Source organism: Achroia grisella, unplaced genomic scaffold, assembly GCF_030625045.1.
Source record: "Achroia grisella isolate CSIRO2021 unplaced genomic scaffold, CSIRO_AGI_Agris_v1 utg295, whole genome shotgun sequence".
NCBI classification, from domain to species: domain Eukaryota; kingdom Metazoa; phylum Arthropoda; class Insecta; order Lepidoptera; family Pyralidae; genus Achroia; species Achroia grisella.
This window is the reverse complement of record NW_026712783.1, coordinates 1,255,565-1,275,930: the sequence shown is the minus strand read 5'-3', so window position 1 is coordinate 1,275,930 and position 20,366 is coordinate 1,255,565. Positions and strand designations below refer to the sequence as shown.

General features: G+C 36.4%; 2 protein-coding genes across 2 annotated transcripts in view; one reads left to right on the top strand and one right to left on the bottom strand.

The window, feature by feature from the left end:
• Window positions 1-1,128: 1,128 nt before the first annotated feature.
• LOC131843308 (WD repeat-containing protein 43) lies at window positions 1,129-9,627 on the bottom strand. The gene is made up of 11 exons (XM_059191930.1): window positions 9,447-9,627; window positions 8,935-9,273; window positions 7,721-7,887; window positions 6,701-6,961; window positions 5,767-5,914; window positions 5,132-5,320; window positions 3,755-3,879; window positions 3,100-3,228; window positions 2,454-2,579; window positions 1,767-1,882; window positions 1,129-1,341 (listed from the first exon to the last, which is right to left on the bottom strand). Exons 1-11 carry the CDS (start codon window positions 9,618-9,620, stop codon window positions 1,154-1,156), a joined length of 1,962 nt encoding a protein of 653 aa, XP_059047913.1. The 5' UTR covers window positions 9,621-9,627; the 3' UTR covers window positions 1,129-1,153.
• Window positions 9,628-10,206: 579 nt separating this feature from the next.
• Window positions 10,207-20,366, top strand: part of LOC131843339 (uncharacterized) — a 50,980-nt gene continuing 40,820 nt past the window's right edge. The window contains exons 1-2 of the mRNA XM_059191967.1: window positions 10,207-12,268; window positions 18,494-18,567. Coding sequence (XP_059047950.1) covers window positions 10,462-12,268; window positions 18,494-18,567 — 1,881 coding nt within the window. The 5' untranslated portion in view covers window positions 10,207-10,461. The remainder of the gene's footprint in view (window positions 12,269-18,493; window positions 18,568-20,366) is intronic.

The following is a 20,366-nucleotide window of genomic DNA, read 5'->3' as shown; positions in this document are numbered from 1 at the left end:
CATATAAACGTTCCTCTGGAATCACTATTCGCTTCAAAATCCGTTGCGTAGATTTAAAGATTCAAGCATACGGACAGTCAGCGACAGCGACTTTGTTTTATACTATGTAGTGATGTAAAAAAGTAATTTTTACGAACAATATAACCTGAATAATAGTTTGCTCAATGCTTTAACTACCACTGATTCCTGATTCCGGGTTCGAAACCCGCACAATACAATCATTTGTATTCATATTCCGGTCTCGCCTATTTAAGTTGTTAAGCAGCCTCTGGTGTAAATTGTTTCTGTTGTATGGAGAGGATTCGGCAGTCCAATTACAGAATAAGAAGCGTAGATTAGTCCTCCATGACAACGGGTGAGTGATTAAGTCTTATGATGTAATAAGACTACCTGCCAAAAGGTACCGTAAAAAATCAAATAAAAGTACCGTCAAAATCGGTCCAGCTATTTCAGAGATTAGCCGGAACAAACAGACGGACAAATATAGTAAAGAATGTTTAAAGCACTAGATTTTCTATAGAAACTCGTGAAGTATAAAACACAATTATTGAGAGTTTAAGATATGAAATATTATTTTCATCGTTTGTTCATTCATACTTGAGAACCTCTGTGGTCTAGCGTTTGAACACGCCGCTTTACTTCCAATGATCGCAGGTTCGATTCCTCATCCGGAATATGTCTGATACATATTGTTCTGGGTGTTTTCACATTATGTATATACATATATTAAAAAAAAATCTAAGTACTTACATCAGTTGTCCAGCACCCATAAACAGCTCTGCCTGCTTTGGACTAGATGGCGCTGTGTGATTATCATTATTATTTAACTATTCAAAAAAGATATATACTAGAATTTTTAGAAGTTTAAAACAGAATTATTGTTCAGAGAGTCGATTCATATTATCATTGTATCATCATCATCTACTTCTTCCTTATCCCATTCATTTGTGGTCGGCGTAATATGTTTTTCTCTTCTATTCTGTGAACTGACTGCGAACAGATGTTCGCAGTCATCTCGTTATTTACTTCCTTTCTTACCATATTATCTTTCTCTCTTTCCTTTCTCTGCCCTTATAACCATCCACATTCATACATAACACCATTTCATATTATAAAGAAAACACCAAGTTAAAATTAACATTTATATATTTTATCAATCGTCGTCTGACTGCCCCGAGTCTGTATCCATGTCGTTATCAGATGCCTCCGACTGCTCGCCGGCCGATATTTTCCCTGCTGACTTCTCTTCATCTGATTCCCCGGGCAACTTGTCCTCGTCCCACACGTTATCACTGTCCGAATGGTACTTCTCCACTTCCATCTCCTCGTCTGATGATGTGTCTGTAATAACAATATACCTGTTGATCGCACTGAGGGATGACACTAATAAAACTAGGAGTCGTGACTCATTAAGAGAGAAATTCAAAGAGGAAAATACTCTCAATTGTTTCTCAACTCATATACATGTGAAAATAATGATTTTTTATTTTGAGGTGAAGACATTCTAATAAAAGCTATGCTTCAGGCGTTAGTGCATCGATGAAAGTGGCCAGTCTATCGTTTTTTTTGGATACACTTTGGTCATAGTACCTGCATAATTTTCATGCCTTCTCTTTTTTATCACCAAACTCCACGAAGAACACATCAGATGTATAGTGGCATTCAATCGAGTACTGGGATATATCAGCATTTTTGTTAAGCACAGTGCATTGGAAGTAAGATGATCTAACCGCCGACAACCGATGCCGTATCAATTGTAAACTTACCATTGTAGTCAAGTATAGCTTCTTGGTCTTCAGTCTGGTTGGTTCTTGCTGACCGTTGCGCCATCGTTAACTCCAGCCGACCCTTCAAATTCAGCAATTGGCAGAGATGTGATCGTCTACAAACAATTGATAATAATAATAATATCTCAGAACAATTCACACAGCGTCTTTTAGTCCCAAGCTACGACAATTTGAGATATACTTAGACATATATTTTTGTATGTATATATATAATATGCATAGAAAACATCCAGACAACTATAAACGGAACTACTCGGATACTCATGAATACAAATGTTAGCATCGTGCGAGGAATCGAACCCGCCACCATCAGAGGTAAGTCGATGTTCCAAACCTCTAGTCCACCGAGGATTTTACAGGCAACCTGGAATTATGACTTTAGTCGTTCTTGCGTGTAATATTCGCCTGTACAATATCTCCTGCGGATATTAGTAACTTCTTTTGCTAGGAATGTACCATGATTGACCTCAACACGGTTCTTGGACGATCACGAACCATTACGTCAAATACCTGGTGAATTTACCACAATGTGCTAACGGACCTGGCCTCATGCTCATCTTGTCATCTTTCACTGGTGCCCCGCCAGCGCATACCGATAGCGCAGGCGGGTGCCCCGTACTATCATAATCAATTAAGATTAGGTACTGGTGCGTGATTAATAGGTACCTGTGCGTGAAGTGTGCGAGGAGATGCGCAAGATGTGTGTTGGCGGGAGAATTCGCGTGTGCGGCAACAACCAATGCGGCGTGTGCCCGCAGCGTGGCCGCCGCCCACGTACACGCAGTCGCACATCTGAAGATCAAAACATAGTTATTTATAAGCTGTTACTCCAGTCAGCTCGTAACCACGGCTAGTGCAACCTAGTCGAAACGTCGAGAGAGGTAAATACCTTTTTTTGCTATAAATTTATTCGTGTTAAGACCCGGTTAATAATTTAAATAACATTCAAAACATTAGCTCAAATTGAGGTTTCATGGAGGAAAGGGATGATTAGTCTTTCTTCTCTCTTTCAACATAAAGTATGCCACCGTTAGACGTTTGCCTATTGCATAATATTCCACTTTGGATGTGGACTAATGTTAGTGTACATTGCTAGGAATGGGATATTCCTAGCAATGTACCGTTATTACCCAGAATTTATCGGTAGCTGACCGTAAATTTGGTAGGTAGCCGTACTAGTACTGCCGTAGGTAGTACTGATAAAATCTGGGTAATAGTAGTTCTAACTACTCGTGTCGGTTAACGGTAGTTAACCGGTTAACTACCGTTATCCGGTTTTTTACAAGTAGACACGAGTTAAAACAATACTCACTGTGTGGTCTTCTTGCTGGCCATTTGTGCGAGTTCTTCCAGCAACAGGTGTACGTATTCTACAGGCAGGTGGGCCACTGTCTGCGACGCCACCGCCGGGTCGTCTTGTAGCAGCACCGTGAATATTAAACTGTCAAAATATAATTTATTATAGCTTAAAATACAAGGCTCGGCTGGGTGTCCATCCTAATGAGCCCAGAGGTTACTCATTAACAACCCTCCAAAACGCCTGAAAGGAAACATATTCTGGTGTTGGATAAAGTGTACTCCGGGTCTTCAAACCTAATCAAAGCGATGGAGGCATCTTTTAAATAAAAAGTCGTGCACTCACTGGTCTGTAGACTTGCTTAGTAATTTACCAACCAATCCGATTATAGTACAATTACTGATTGCGGATATACAAGAAACAGAAAAAAAAAAGAAAAAAAAGTTGAGTCTGTTCTTGAGTTTCTCAATTGAATCTGTATACTGAACTGGATGGTATGGAAAATATGTTAAAACTTAATATTGACGATCATACGCAGCTAAAATCACCAATAGAGAACATCATACTCATATAGTAGTAAATATTTGTGGTGAAACTGTGGCAATATGCGACAGACAGCGAACAGCGACTTTGTTTTATACTATGTAGTGATGATATTCTGAACACTTACTTTTTATCTTTAGAGTGGAGACCTTGCATTAATAGTTTTGTTAGATTCTGGCTGACGGCTGACTTGCTCCGACTCTTGGGGTCTAATGCCAGGTTTTCGAGTCTCGCCTCCATTGGTATCTCGATCTGCCAACAATAAAACAGCATTTATTGACTTATACATAACATTATTACCAAAAAAAAGCAAAGAAATAACACATTAGAACACTAAAACAAAAAAAAGGAAAATTGTCCCCAAGTTTAGCACTACGTTTAGCAAGTTAGATATAATATATAAGAGAAAAATATTTATTAAAATAGGCCTTTTTTTATCCGACCATTCCCATGTAATCCCTTAAGCAGTTTATAATGTATACTCCCTGTTGGCGACCGACCGACCGCTGAACTCCTTTGATATAATAATTATTTTAAAATTTATATACTTTTAGAACAGTTCTTTTTTATATGTCATGTTATTTGATATACTTCACTTTATTATTCACTCATTGTCTTTTAGATAGTTCGCAATTGTATTTCAATATGTTATTATAAACTACGTCTTTTCATCATTTAGACCACTCACACAGTCCACCGATCTATACACTCGCCCTAGAGGCTTTAACCCAATCACCCAGAGGTTGTTGTCCCCCAGTTAATGCTGGGGCAAAGATTCGCTCCCCGAGCCCCAACCTTTACCTCCCTAGTTTATATGTTTCCATTTTTAAGGAGATAACAGATTGACAATAATCAGTTGCGTGCGCAGCGTCGCAAGCGCGTTGTCTATACAAACACATACTTCCATAAAAGCTTGCATCTCCCCTTTCAACCCCTTACAACCCTTTTTTCGTATTAAATAGTTGCCTATGTCCTTTTTCGGGGTCTAGACTATCTGTGTACCAATATTGTAAATTTAAATTAGTTCAGTAGTTTTGGCGTGAAACCGAGACACTTACTTTCTTATTTTTAATATTACTAGATGTGCCCGCGACTTCGTCCGCGTAAAATGACGATAATTCTCTATCCCATAACTTTTCATCCCCCCCCTTTCAACACCTTACAACCCTTTTTTGCATTAAAAAGTAGACAATTTCCTTTCTCAGGGTCTAGACTAAATTTCAATTAAATTACTTCAGTAGTTTTGGCGTGAAAGCGAGACACACAGACAGTTAATTTCGCATTTATAATATTATTAAGGACTATCTGTGCCCCGCGGTTTCGCCCGCGTTAAATATCAATATTAAATATAGGCTATGTGTTATTCTGGTGCATAAGCTATACTACTGTAATGTTTCATCAAAATCCGTTCAGTTGTGTTTGCGTGAAAGAGTAACAAACATCCATACTTATAAACTTTCGCATTTATAATATTAATACGATTAAGGATTAAGGATATACTAACCTTGGCACCGGGCGCGGGCCGCTTCCTGCTGGCGCCAACCATTGTATCCACGAATGTAACATCCTTTGTATCTCCACTTCTCACTTTATTAATTTCATTAGTTTCATTTTTTTTCTTCTGTGATTTACTAGCTTTGACATCTTTTTCGCCACGTATAAGAATTTGCGTCTTGGATTTTAAGTCTGGTATCTAGAATAGAATAGAAATAATCTTTATTCAAATTAACTCAATATAAGCACAAAATACAAATGTTTACAGTGCGATGCGAATCGAACCTGCGACTCGGAAGCAAAGCGGTGTGCTACACCGCTAGATCACTGAGGCCGTATATATTAAGATACTACTTGTTCCCCGCGACTTCGTCCGCGTGGAATTTAACTTTATTATTCTACAATAAAAGTAGCCTAAGTTACTCCTTATTACATCAGCTACCTGCCAATAAAAGTCCCGTCAAAATCGCTCCAGCCATTTAAGATATTAGCCGGAACAAACAAACAGACAGACAGACAAAAATTGTAAAAAATGTTAATTTGGTGTATGTACTGTATTTATATTCACATGCATGTAGTGAAAAACGGTTATTTCAAAATTTCAAACAGACACATCAATTTTATTTATATGTATAGATTACTTACCACATTTTCAAAAATGGTGGCAGGACCACTGGAGTACCCTATGAGCAGGTCAGGATCACCCAAACGACAGCACTGCAGCGGGAAGGGCGTAGCATCACAACTGGTCACCTGGATCGTTACTGATGGCTTGATTGGTTTCACTGAGGATCTGCAAAACGAGAGAATGACATTGTAAGTGTATAGGTCTTTTGGCCCCTAATGTAGTATACCTTATGGATGATAATAGAATGGTACACCCGCCTGCGCTAACGGTTTACACTGGCGGGGCACCAGTGGAGGATGGTAAGATGAGCATGAGATCAGGTCAGTTAGCCCATTGTGGTAAATTCACCATGAATTTATCACTATGGTTTCTAAAGTAACCACATATACCATACACTGCTAGCAATGGAGTTATTATTCCACATTACTAACATTCCCCTTCACTCCACTAATGCAGTATTGAATATTAAAAAATTTTTTTTACCCACAATTCACACAGCATCCTTTCCCAAGTTAAGCAAAGCTAGTGTTCACTAAACAATTGATAGAAATACTTGGATACATTTTTTTGTACACACATAATATACATAGAGAACACCCAGACCAATACAAACAATCATACTAATGAATACATGTTGGTATTGTGGGGGGAATCGAACCCACAGCCATCTGAAGTAACTGTGTGCTAAAATATTTTTTTTTATATTCTACTATGATTTCATATGTATGTTTGTATCAAATAAATAAATAATCACAATTTCTTTTATAGTTGTCATTGTTTGGTGATTTACAAATAATTTACACCAGCAATGACAAATCTATCTCTCTATTAAAGGGAGTATACAAAAAATATGTAGCAAAATAATACTAATGAAGTTCCTGAAACTCCTGAGGAACTATAGTATAAATACCTGTGTTTTATTTAGGAGTATAAAGTGATAAATATACTTACCCATTGAGCATGTGCCCATAATAATGGACAACTCCACTCCTGGTAGCTGCAGCAATCTGCAACGAGCTGCCATCATCACCACTCGTCAATGTGGCATCTATAAATCTCGGTGCATCCTCCAATATGAAGCTATACATGGGCGTAGACAATTTGGATATTGAGGTCTTCCGTTGCTTTTTCGTTGGAGATGCATCTCCATTGACTTGGGGTGCGACTTCTTCTGTTATTGTTACATCCCAGAAGGATAGGAGACGTTCATTTCTGTAAAGATAGATAAAAATTTTATTTACGACTAGCTGTTCCCGTGACTACGTCCGAGTGGAATATAATTTTATTTTGCTAAAATAAAAGTAGCCTAAGTTACTCCTTATTAAACCAGCTACCTGCCAATATAAGTCCAAATATGCTAAGCTATTTTAGAGATTAGCCGGAACAAATAGACACACAAAAATTGTAAAAAATCTTTTTTTGGTGTATGTACAGTATTTATATTCATATGCATGTAGTAAAAAACGGTTATTTCAATATTACAGACACTCCAATTTTATTTATATGTATAGATAATTACAAATGCATATACAATAAATTTACATATAATAAATACACACATGGACTCTGTTTAAAGAGTATAGCAATTTCATAGATGACTTATTCCCAAATTTAAATTTAAAATTTAGGTCTGTTGTAGTGTCTGCTTAGCCAGTAGCTCCTCTAGTAGGTCTGCTAAAAATTATTTTACTGTAAATAAGCTTTTTTTTCGGATGACATGGGGAGTAGGGGAGTCTACATGATGATTATGTCATCGATAGTTAGTTATTTTTTTAAACGAATTGCAACCCTCACATTGTTTTTGCTAAAAACAATATGTTGATCAAAAATGTTTACATAATCATGGGGGGAGGGGGTAAGCTTTGCTTACTTTTGTTGACAAGGGGGATGGGGGGGTAAATAATTGTAATAAATCTGCTTACGTAATACTTGAATGACGCTGAGTGTAAAAAAATAATTAATAATACTAACTGAGATCCTTCAATCAGCCAACTTGAACCATTTGATGTAGTCAATGCTAACAACGCGTTGGATGTCGTGTTGTGTCCTAGATTCCGTAATCTTGTGGCTTGGCCACCATGCAGCCTCCACAGGTAGACCTGCCATGACGCTGTCACTATGTAATTAGCCGGTGTGCTCTGTAAACAGGTTTTTTTAATTAGTTGTTGTTTTGTATGTATACTATGGGTAGTTCAATTTTTATTTGTAATTTATGTGAGGGTACTTATATAATTATGATGAATATTAAATAGTTTTGCTTCCAATCTCAACCAAGATGTATCTTTTAGTTTTTTTTTTGTGGATGCTAATGGAATGGTGTACACACCTGCGCTGATGGTTTATGCTGGCGGGGCACCAGTGGAGGATGATGAGCATGAGGTCAGGTCAGTTGGCCCATCATGACAAATTCACCAGGAATTTATCATGATGGTTTCCAGGGGGAACCGCGTGGAGGTCAACCTGACACGGTACATTGCTGGTAAAGGGGTCATGAGTCCACTTTTCTACTAATACACCATCCCCCCGGTATCTTTTAGTTGTCATTACAACTAATTAATGGAACAGGCAAAAGAATTGTACGACGGCAGAAAAATTGATGGGCTGTTCCGTGATAAAAGGGATACCACTAGTGATGTGCCAGATTGTGAAAAATATATATCCTTGGGTATTGATCCAAATATGGAATTTTTTAGGTATTCTCTCTTACATATCAGCCAAGATAGATCAGGAACATGAGTATATTGGCTGGTATAACTAAATTGGCTCATATAAGCTTAATTTATATGTATTGTTATTTTATGTTTGTGTTGATATGACTAGCTACCCACCCAGCTTCACAGAGGTGTACATGTATTATACTTATAACCTTCCTCTTGAATCACTCTATATATTGGTAAAAACTACATCAATATTGACTGTATAGTTTAAAAGATCTATACAAACAGACAGTGGAGGTCACAGCAACTTCATTTTATACTCTGTAAAGATTATTATATATATATATATATATATATCAGTGCTATCACAAGTATCATATGATAATATGATATCCATTGTGATGCTCATGTATATAAGTGGCAGTACTGCTTATTAGAAGGTGGGCTATCACTTAGTTGCTATTAAAATTATATTAAAAAACATGTCTCTGAAATAAATAAAATACATAAAAAATATTTTTCACTCACCAGATTGTGTGGTACGATTTTGATAGCACTTATAATATTTGCTTGTTTATTCTTATTATCAACACTAACATTATATTTAAATTTAACATTTCCTTCATTTATATCCCAATGGTATAAATTGCTTGATTTATTACAGCTGTATAAACCAGATTTCCTTTGCCAATCCAGTGCAGTCACATTAGCGTTCCCTTGTTTAGGACTCTGTAAAACGGTCACTACTTTTGCTTGTGTTACTGAGTATATAAGAATCTTTCCACTTGTTGTACCTAAAACTATACTCTGCGTTTCATTGTCTTGGCTTATAGAATTACGCTTACCACCTTTGCCTTTCTGTAGGCTCTGAAAAAAAAACATGAGGTTATTTTAAAAAAATATTAGCCAATATTGTGATACAATTAAATCATTCAGGATTTTAAGTTTAATGCATTAAACGGAATAAAAATTAATGCTGTATAACTTCAAAACACATTTGTTTCTCTAACAATTGTATAAAAACCACGTGTATGACTTACGTTTGAAACCGCTAGGGTTATCCATTGTAAACAAGTAGGTGGTGAACTTAAATGAAGGTCAGGAGTATACTCCTGTTTCAGGATATTGGTCTCTGTTTCCCATATCCTCAAACGACCGTCTTTACTAATATATGAATAATATTTTGCGTCTTCGGAAAACGCGGCCACTGCCATGGCTCTACATTCGTATTAATGACAGAATGATTGAGAAAATATTTAATACAATTTGACAGTACGAACGCCGTTCCGTTTTTACATCAGGGTTGAACACGGAAGTTCATCACGTGCTAAATCCAATGCTATTTCAAGATATTATTAGTAGATATATATGTTTGTTGTGTTTGATAAAAATTTTTATTATATCTGTAAATTAAATATTAATCATTTTAATATATATTTTTAATTAATAAAAATTTACTTATTTAAAATAATGTTATTCGACTAAAAAGAAACGTGTTATTATGAATGACAGTTGCATGACATTATTCGTATTAAAAAAAATACAATTCTGACTAATGTTGCCATTTTGTATAAAGAGAATAATAAGTACATAAGTAAAAGAATTATAAATTAAAATTTTTAACTTTATTACTTATGAATGTATTTTTCATCATAAAAGACATAATTTATTATTTATTTTAGTTTTTCCGTAGTCATGTACATTATTGACAATTGCTGCCAGTCTATTGAAATACAAAAGTTCCATTTCAATCCAACCAATCACCAATCCAATTTCCAGTTTCACTTTGAACGTCATAAACATCTGTCATAGATTGTAAATTCGCTCTCGTTCCCTTGTCTGTGTCCGCTGATGTAGGCGGAGTTCACAATATTTTCTAGTTTATCGCTCTCGTTCCACTTTTCAATATTATTCTTTTATTTTTATATCTAGTGCCTAGTGTTGTGCTTTCCTCTTTAATACTAATAGTGATGTGTTTCGAAATCTGTGCATAATTTCTCTCGGATATGCTTTTGTGAATTTATGATGTCATATTTGTGCTTGGAACCTTGAAATATGAGTGTCGAAGCGGATGTATCTAGCCCTCTATCTGAAGGACAGAGTGGTACCTTGGATCGGATATCGAAATCGTCATCCGACAGCCTTACTTTAAGCAAGACTGAAGAGGTCGACCCAGGGCAAGATCAAGATGACAAGTCAGAACCCTCTACACCTAAGCCTCATCCGATGGCATTTACCATTGATTTTGGGGAGACCAAGCCAGTGGATAACCGTAGGCTGGAGGAACTGGCGAAAAAATCCCAAGCCAGACATCAAAGAGTTCAATCTATGTCTGCAAGCTTAACGAGACCTAGTCCAGCGCCTCAGAAAACCCCTATGAGTGCTAAACTGCCCAGAAAAGCTCAAGGATACAACTCTGAAGGGTACTTCTCATCAGACCAGGAGGATAGTGGTCTGTCAGGGTCCGTTAAACTACGTAGCAGCCCCCTAACGCAATCTGCATATGTGACCTCCCCAGTAATCAACAGGCACACAAAATCACCAATTACAGATATTTTCCAACCAAAACGTACGTCCAAAAGTCCAATAGTTGATAGTATAATGTCAAGAAGTGATAATTTCACTGCGAGACAAGGCTTGAACCTTCCATTAAAGAACCCTACAAGTTCCTATGTACGAGACATCCATAGAACTCCGAGTTATGGTAACCTGTCATCGTCTTATCAGCCTAAACATAGTAATATAGCTGATATTATCGATCAAAGTCCTGAAGGAGTTATGTTAACTGATATATCCAGTCCAGAATTAGATATTTTAACTCCCGATAATGGCCTATCTACTCCGGAGCATTCCAAAAGTCCATTGATACGAAAGAGTAGAGCATCATCAGAAACACCAGATTTGTTTAAGAAATGCATTCCAAAAGTAGAGCCTTTATATGTTGATGATGAAGTGGATAGGCAGTCAGATAATTCATCAACTGGTACATACACCATCGAAGGTGATAATTACACTGAAGAGCAGAAAGCTCGGATGAGTATAGATCGTACATTTGGTGCTAATTTACTAAATGAGACTGTAGAAGAAACATTGCAGATAGTCAATACTGAAAGAGATCCTGAAATAGTATTTGACTTTCCATCTCTTCAACGGGTCATCACGAAGGAGCCCCGAAGAGATGTTGCACTACGAAGTCCATTAGCTATTAATGCATTAGATTTGCCAAACAAAGTGTCAAAAGACAAGAATGTGTTAGAAATATCCTGTTGCTATGAACCTCCAACAGAAAATGATCTAGCTGCCCAAACATCCAAGCAAATTAAGTCCACACGTAGTTATTTAGAGAAAATTAAAAATAGGGTGCGTACTATAACTGAAAAGACTTTCTCCAAGTCTCCACCGAAGCATGACGAGGATGTGGACGTTGGTAGCTTTACCTCTGTGACCACATCCGGTGTTTTGAGCACTAAAAACCTTGCAAAAGTGGAGATACCAAGTCGAAGAAGATGCAGTTTGACCAAATCTGAAATTGACCAAACCGACTATATCCACAGGCTATCTAGAGAATCTTCTGTGCCTGTTTGTCTTCCAAGCAATAGGGTTCCTTTAGATGCTGCAAAATTCGAGAGCACTGCCTTAAAAAACGCTCAAAAAGCTATGAGAGATGATTCCGGAGTGTCCTCAGATATTACACCAGATCATGTGGTTGGGAAACTGTCATATCTAAGTCTGAATAGATGTAAGGGGGATAAGACTTGGATACAAGATTGGGCTGAAAGTGTCAAGAAATACAATTACGATGGCACATTTCCAGTGGAGATGGATAGGCCTCCAATAAGTCCAAGGCACATCCAGGCTAAACGTAAGTTTTTTTATTTATATACTTAATTGCAAATATTTTTTTAAATATCTAGTAACATCCAGAGACTACAGGGACAGGGCATATATGTACAAAGAGAAAAAAAAATTGAAATGTGATGTGAAGAAATTTATGACTTCTTCCCTGTGTCACACTCTGTCACACTTATCCGATTATTACAAATTTTATGTCACACTTTAAGGGAGAGGAAGTCTCTCTCTTAAAGTGTGACATAAATTTTATATTTTTATTTTTATTGACCACTGTAAAAAACTTGTTTATATATATGACAAGTCATATAGTAATGATATTTATACAATAACAGTTTAATTACAATTATACTAATAAATAATAATACATTAGTGAAATATGTATACAATACACAATATAACTAATAACAATATATCATAATAACATAAATCATAAATAACATATAATTATGTTTTGGTTTATGTATTCTATTAGCTGTATTCGCGACTTCGTCCGCGTGGAATTTAACTTTATTTTTCTAAAATAAGAGTAGCCTAAGTGACTCCTTATTATATCAAAGTCCCGTCAAAATCGATCCAGCCATTTCAGAGAATAGCCGGAACAAATTTTATTTATATGTATAGATAACATTATAAGAAGGATGTATTTCAAAATAAGATATTATTTTAAATTTATATTCTTTGGTAGTAATTATGTTATCTGAATAGCTAGCTTATTATATTTTTTTAATTTTAAAGAAAGACCTTTTCTCTTTTTATTTTCAAGCTTAGGATGTCACTAGTGTGTTTGTTTTTTTTATGTATGATAAAGGAATGAAGCACCCGCCTGCGCTAACAGTTTTGGTGGGGCATCAGTGGAGAATGATAAGATGATGAGGCTATCTGACCTGTTTCAGTTAGTCCATCGTGACTAATTCACCAGGAATCTATCCCACTGGAAACCATCATGATAAATTCCTGGTAAATTTGCCACGATGTGCTAACTGACCTGACCCTATGCTCATCTTATCATCCTCCACTGGTGCCCCACCAGCGTAAACCGTTAGCACAGGCGTGTCCACCATTCCGTTATCATCCATAAAACTCTGTCACACTAGAAATGTGACATGATTATGCTGTCACACAATTTCGACACAAATGTCAATACGTGTCCCGTTACTAATAGAAAGTAGGTAGGTATTTAAAGTCTTATCATTTCGTTATCATAACACAGGCCCGTTCAGTGACAGTAACGGTATATGTGATAATGTTTGTTTGTATTGTTTATTGGCATTATTGTTACCTTCCATTGTTGGTCGAGCGCAGTGATGGCTGGCTCACCCGTCATACTCGTGAACGGGTGCTGCTTGTAGGGACTGGTCTGCTCTAATCACTATGACTGATTTCCTCTTATTAATTGTTTAACCAGTTGGTTATATATTCAATATTTTTCTATTTGAGTATTTAATTGAATTAGTGCTAATTGATGGCTTGTATTCACACATAAACTTAAAAATGTAAAGTAATAATAAAATTATTTAAAAGAGCAACACGCAAGTTTCTTGCTCGTCTTCTTTGATGAGACAGCTTTCCGAATGAGCGGTAGATTAAAAAAAAATAATGACTATTCAAAATGGCTTCAATGTAATTGAATAAATAATTTTCTATTCTATTCTTCCCTCTCGCCCCGCATTAGCCATATAGATAGATAGATAGATAAGTTCTTTATTCAACAATTACAAACACATAGCATACATGAGATATTTTATAAATAGAAATAAAGTTTACAAATTAAATATGCAGAAATATAATGTTACAAAGTAGAAAATGGAGGTGGCTTTATGTGTCCCAATGATGTAGAGGAAACCAACTCAGCATGAAGGTACAGATAAGTCTGCAGCGCTGATATTCTGTTGGCTCCTATAATTAAATACATACATATGCTACGCCCCCACTCTGGGGTCGAGCCCTCGCAAATATGGAATGTTTACAAGTGTATAAATATAAAAAAAATAAAACAAAAAAGAAATCTGTCCTCAATTATGGCACAACACGTAGTAAGCTTTAAGTAGTTTTTCTGTTTCCTTTTTTTATGTATACTTGCCCTAGGGGCTTTGATCTAGCCTCCCGGAGGTTGTTGCCCTCGGAGTAGACGCCGGGTCAAAAGGGTTCACCCCGAGACCCAATCTTCACCTCCCTAGAGGGTGCGGAAGACCAGACAGTCAGAATTATTATTACTTCTCTCTCTGCCCAGCACGTTTCCATTTCATTTGAGGTTGACTTTCTTCATCAGGCTCAATTGTCCTGGGGCATCAAGTCGGTTACTTTCGTTTTCTTTAGGTCGTTCTTGGTAACTGACTGCCTTGTTAGATTTCCTCGCAGGCATTAATGTTACCAATATTAATCAAGCAATTAGGGACCTTTCTTTGAAGATTTATTAAATGCACAGCTCTGAATAGCTGTGCCCGCGACTTTTTATATATCGAGAAGCCAGGAAAGAAAAAACTATAATAATAATATCTCAACACAATTTACACAGTACTAAGTAGAACTGTTATGGGTACTAGACGACAGATTTTTTTTTTACTACGATGGTGGCAATCAAGCATACGGTTTATCCTGAAACACCAGGGGTATCACTTGCGCGTTGCCGACCCTTAAGAAACCTTAATATACTCTTCTTGAAATACATTGATTGTATTTTCATGTTTTTTATAGTTACATTGCATAATATATATAGGAAACACCCAGACAGACAAACAATTATACTCAGGATAATATATAAAATATATCGCTTTTGCAGCCATAAATACAAATGTTTGTACCGTGTGAGGAATTGAACCTACGATCATTGGAAGTAACTATACTAACCGCTAGACCACCGAGACTGTCATCAATAAAAAAAATATATAAACTTAGTATCCTAAGCTAGAAGCTAAGTTGGGTTAAATTGTAAATATTGTAATCTTCCTCGTAGTTTAGATACTTATCTATCTATCTCTACGGGCTGTAAATTTACGTAAAATAAACTTTTATTTTACGTAAATTTACAGCCCGTAGAGCTTAAGTCTAGTTTCCAGTGGGTTGTTGGCCCCGGACCTGCACCCTCTTGTCCCTTCCAGACCTGAATTATTTTATTACATCCCATGACTTTGGTAAATACGATGCGTCTAAAGTATAATAAAAAGAAAAAAAATTGCCTTAAATTTTTGAAAACAAATTAGTAGTACTAAATTTAATATTTATAAGTAAACAAATGAATACAATCGTTTTCAATCAGAAATTATAATATCGTTTTAAATGATATTTTAAGTCTACGACTGTGCACGCCAGTTTTGAAAGGGTTATGAGGTGCGGATGAGCAGGTTCATTCGATATGGGACTGCCACTAGCTTTCTGTCGTTACACACAAGCCTTGCTCCATTCACAACTTTTATTTTTCTAGTTCATATATATATTTTATTAATTACCCGCGGCTTCGCTCGCATTGAATCCTTTTTTTTTTATTATAAAGTATCCTATGTTCATTCTAATACCTCCAAGAACATGTGTACAAAATTTCATGATGATCGGTTCAGTAGATTGCGTGAAAGCGTAACAAACATCCATATTTATAATATTAATCCCCTCCGTCACATTTATAATATTAGTAAGAATATTCATCGCAAAAAAAGAAGAAAGAAAGAAAAAAAAAAATATGTTAATAACCTTTATAAAAGAAACATTTGATACAACAAAAAAGGATTCTTAAATACAGAGTGCCTTCTGGCAAAGGCATTGATACCTTTAATATTTTCCAGTGTACTAATGTAAAAAAGTACTTTTATATAAATTATGAAATCGGTCCATACTACAGTATGTACAAAATTCCATCTATATAAGATTAGATAGATAAGTCAGTAATGTACAATGAACCTATTATCTTATCATAGGAAAGTGTACTTTATGTTAATGTGACTAATGTAAATAATCATACATCAAGATTAGGAAATTGTTAGTGCATTCTACTTCATGTGTTGAAAAATTACACAACGACCTTGAGTGGGCGATGGTATTTCATGACGATGACGTAATGCTGCTCCCACCTTTTTTTTAATTTGTAAAACCCTCATGTAGAGAAACGCTACTCAAGAATTGTTCAACATTATAACAACGACTACCTTTTACCATCGACAGGGAATTAATTCCCATACGCTACAACCTAAGTGGTCTCGGACAGTGCGGTTTCAGTCTTCTTCCCATGTACACTTAGATTGTGGTATGAACTACTTGCCGAGGTTTTCTTACGAGACTACAGCGTGTGGTTTTTCAAGAAGGGTATTTTATTAAGGCTTCTTAAAGGTAGATAACGCGCACGTGTCACCTCTGGTGTTTCAGGCGTCCATATGCTACGGTAACTGTCTGTCTGTCTGTTTGTACTATCAGATAGGTCGTATGGTTGTTGGTCACCATTGTGGTATAAAAAAAACATGTTTTTATATCATGTTCAGACAAAAATTAAGACAGATCATTTAGCCGTTATAGTGCTAAAGCATGGGGTTTTTCAAGAACGGTATTCTACGGGTATTCTCTTCCATTCCTCCCTGTTCGCAGTCATCTCGTTATTTAATCCCTTTCTCACCATATCATCTTTCACACAGTCCATCCATCTCTTTTTCGGCCTTCCTCTACCCTTATAACCATCCACATTCATATGCAACACCTTTTTCAAATTATTATTAGTATAGATATTATTAATATTATAAATGCAAATGTTTGTAAGTATGTATGTTTTTTACTCTTTCACGCTAAAATTACTGAACTAATTTTCATGAAACTTTACAGTAATATAACAAGCTGTATTTTATATTGAAATATAACGCCAGTGAAAACGCGGGCACAGCTAGTATTATATAATAATATCCTGACATATCCAAATTGTTAGCGAACTTTTGTAAATAAGCTAGGATATATAAGGGCACATGAAATGCGTGGGAGTTCTTGAAGCGATCTTTACATATAAATAAAATTGGAGTGTCTGTTTGTAATATTGAAATAACCGTTTTTTACTACTTACATATGAATATAAATACGGTACATACACAAAAAAAACACTTTTTACAATTTTTGTCTGTCTGTCTGTTTGTTCCGGCTAATCTCTGAAATGGCTGGACCGATTTTGACGGGACTTTTATTGGCAGGTAGCTGATGTAATAGGGAGTAACTTAGGATACTTTTCATTTAGAAAAATACAGTTAAAATCCACGCGGATGAAGTTGCGGCAACAGATAGTAGACAAATGAATATGTACAAGAAAACATCATAGCGCCGTCACATGTCATTCCTACAATTTCTAAGTCATTTCCCAAAAGAGGGAATCGTTGAATTATTTATAAGTGTTCCATATAGTTCCGAATTTCGTAGCGACGTTAAGGTTAGATATATGACGACCTCGGTGGTCTAGCGGTCTAGCACACCGCTTTACGACCGATGGTCGCGGGTTCGATTCCTCGCACGGCACAAACATTTGTATTCATGAATATAATTGTTTGTATCGGTCTGGGTGTTTTCTATGTATAATATGTATGTATTTACAAAAAAAATCTAAGTATGGGTCTAGATGGCGCTGTATGAATTGTCCTGAGATTATTATATTATATTATTAGATATAGATATTAATCTAATATATAAAGTTCTCGTGTCACACTGTTAGTTGCCATATTTCACCAAAATGACTTAACCGATTTTGATGATTTTTTTATGTATACTCTGTAGGTATCAGGTATGAGAATAGTTTGTTATCTATTTTTATAACCCTTAAGTGATAAGAGTGCTCCACCCCAAACTTTAATTTTATATTTTTTGGACAAATTTTGATGATGTGGCAGGAATACTGAAAAATGTACCGTGAAACGGATGAGTTATGTAAAAAAGGATATGTATTAATGAGGAGTAAGATCAGGTATGACGGCTGATAAGAATCAGTGGAAGATGACATACAGAGCCGACCACAAGTAACGGGATAAAGGCAAGGCAATGATGTGACATTAAAAATACATACACTTCTAAATTCTCACCCTTCTACAACCAGATATGTATTTTTTAATAGCTATATTATTTTATATGACATATCGTTTGCCACGTCAGCTAGTATATATCTAGCCGATCCCTCTACGATATATATATATATCTCATTGATATTATATATACATATGTGTATAAATTATTTTTTCTATAATCTAATTATATATTACTTTAATTGAAATGTTTATTGTTACAGCGCGCAGTCCCCACTGCGTTACTCCGACCAAGATACCCAGCCCCGTGGGTACACTTCTGCACAGGAGAACACCGGTAAGTCACAGGTTCATTATAGTAACTACCCCCCCCCCCCCCCCTCACACCCCTCCATCCCTACTACTTTGCATGTGGATAACTAGGTTTTACTTCGCTCGCATTGAATCTAAAAAAGTATCCTATGTTTATTCTAATACCTTCAAAAACATGTGTACAAAAATTCATGATGATCGCTTCAGTAGTTTTTGTGTGAAAGCGTAATAAACATCCATACTTTCACATTTAAAATATTAGTAAGGATAATAGAAGTTGCACCCGCGTTCGTGTGCTAACGGTATCGCTGGCGGGGCACCAGTGGAGAATTATAATAATATCTGTGGACATCTCACACAGCGCCATCTAGTCCCAAGCTAAGCAGAGCTTGTGTGCACCCCGTCTGATACAAACAATCATACTCATGCATACAAATGTTGGCACCGTGCTAGGAATTGAACCCGCGACCATCGGAAGGAAAGCGGTGTGCTGAACCCCCAGACCTAATGGCTAATGGCAATCGCTCCTCGAACCAACCGGGTCCCGGGTCCGGCTCCAGTGGAGGATAAGATGAGCATGAGGTCAGGTCATTTAGCTCATCGTGACAAATTCACCAGGAATTCGTTGCCATTCCGAAGGACTAAGGACTAAAATGCTATAATTTCACTAACCTATCGCACCCTTCAACCGAAACATGTAACAAAGTTGTTTGGCGGATCAAATAAATTTAGATACCCACGCAGACAAAGTTTATCTCAATTTATTAGCTAAGTTTTCACTATGTAGAATCAAGTTGTGCTTATTTGGAAGTGTGGTAATGGATTTTGTCACCTGTGATCAAGATTATGTAAAACATGGTCCAGTTTCTATTTATGTAGTCGTTGCCATATTAACATTGTAATTCAAAAGTCAATCAGACTGTTTGGTTCAAGGCTGAACTCAGTATATTCTTAGATCCTAAAAAGTCTAAACTTTCATTATGCAGTAAACTGGTTTTCGGACTATTCTAAATGTATGATGCACACTAGCTGCACTAGCTGCAATAGGTCACTAGTCCTGACCGATTTTGTACCAAGACAATCTTAGGATAGTAGATACTATTCATCTATTATCCTAAGATTGTCTTGCTTTCAGCAATAAAGCCGCCTAATTATATTTATTCATATATATATTTCGGACTACTTTAGAGCTGTTGGCCGCAGCTGGCCTTTACAGCTTCACCGGACGATAAGTGACGAGTGCAGATGGCACTCCAAAGTGCCAAGGAAGGACTTATGAAGTTGCTGAAGGCAAACTCCTGCCTAACGGCTACGACTTTAATTTCAGGGTACCGTACCGTACTAGGGGTTCGAACTTTGACTCGGGCCGTCCAAATTTCGATCCCCGTTTGAATTAGACGGGGGATCAATCGGAGGGTACAAAAAGTGTGTATTTTTTATGTATGACAATGGAATGTACGTCAACGGTATACGTAGGTGGAGCTCGAATAGAGAATGATAGGGTAAGCATGAGGTCAGATCAGTAATCGTGATGAAATTGCTAGATATTAAACACGATTTTTTCCAGGGGCAACTTAGCAGAGGTCGACATGACATGGTAGTTAGCAACTAGAAATAGAAATATTCTTTATTCAAATAAACTTAATATAAGCACTTTTGAATAGACAAGTTTTTTGATTCTACCGCTCATTCGGAATGCAAACTCATCACAAGAAGAATGAGCAAGAAACTTGTGTGTTGCTCTTTTAAATAAATATTGATTCACTTATTTATTATATCCTATATAATAATTATAAAATATTACTTCCTATTACTATCATTAAG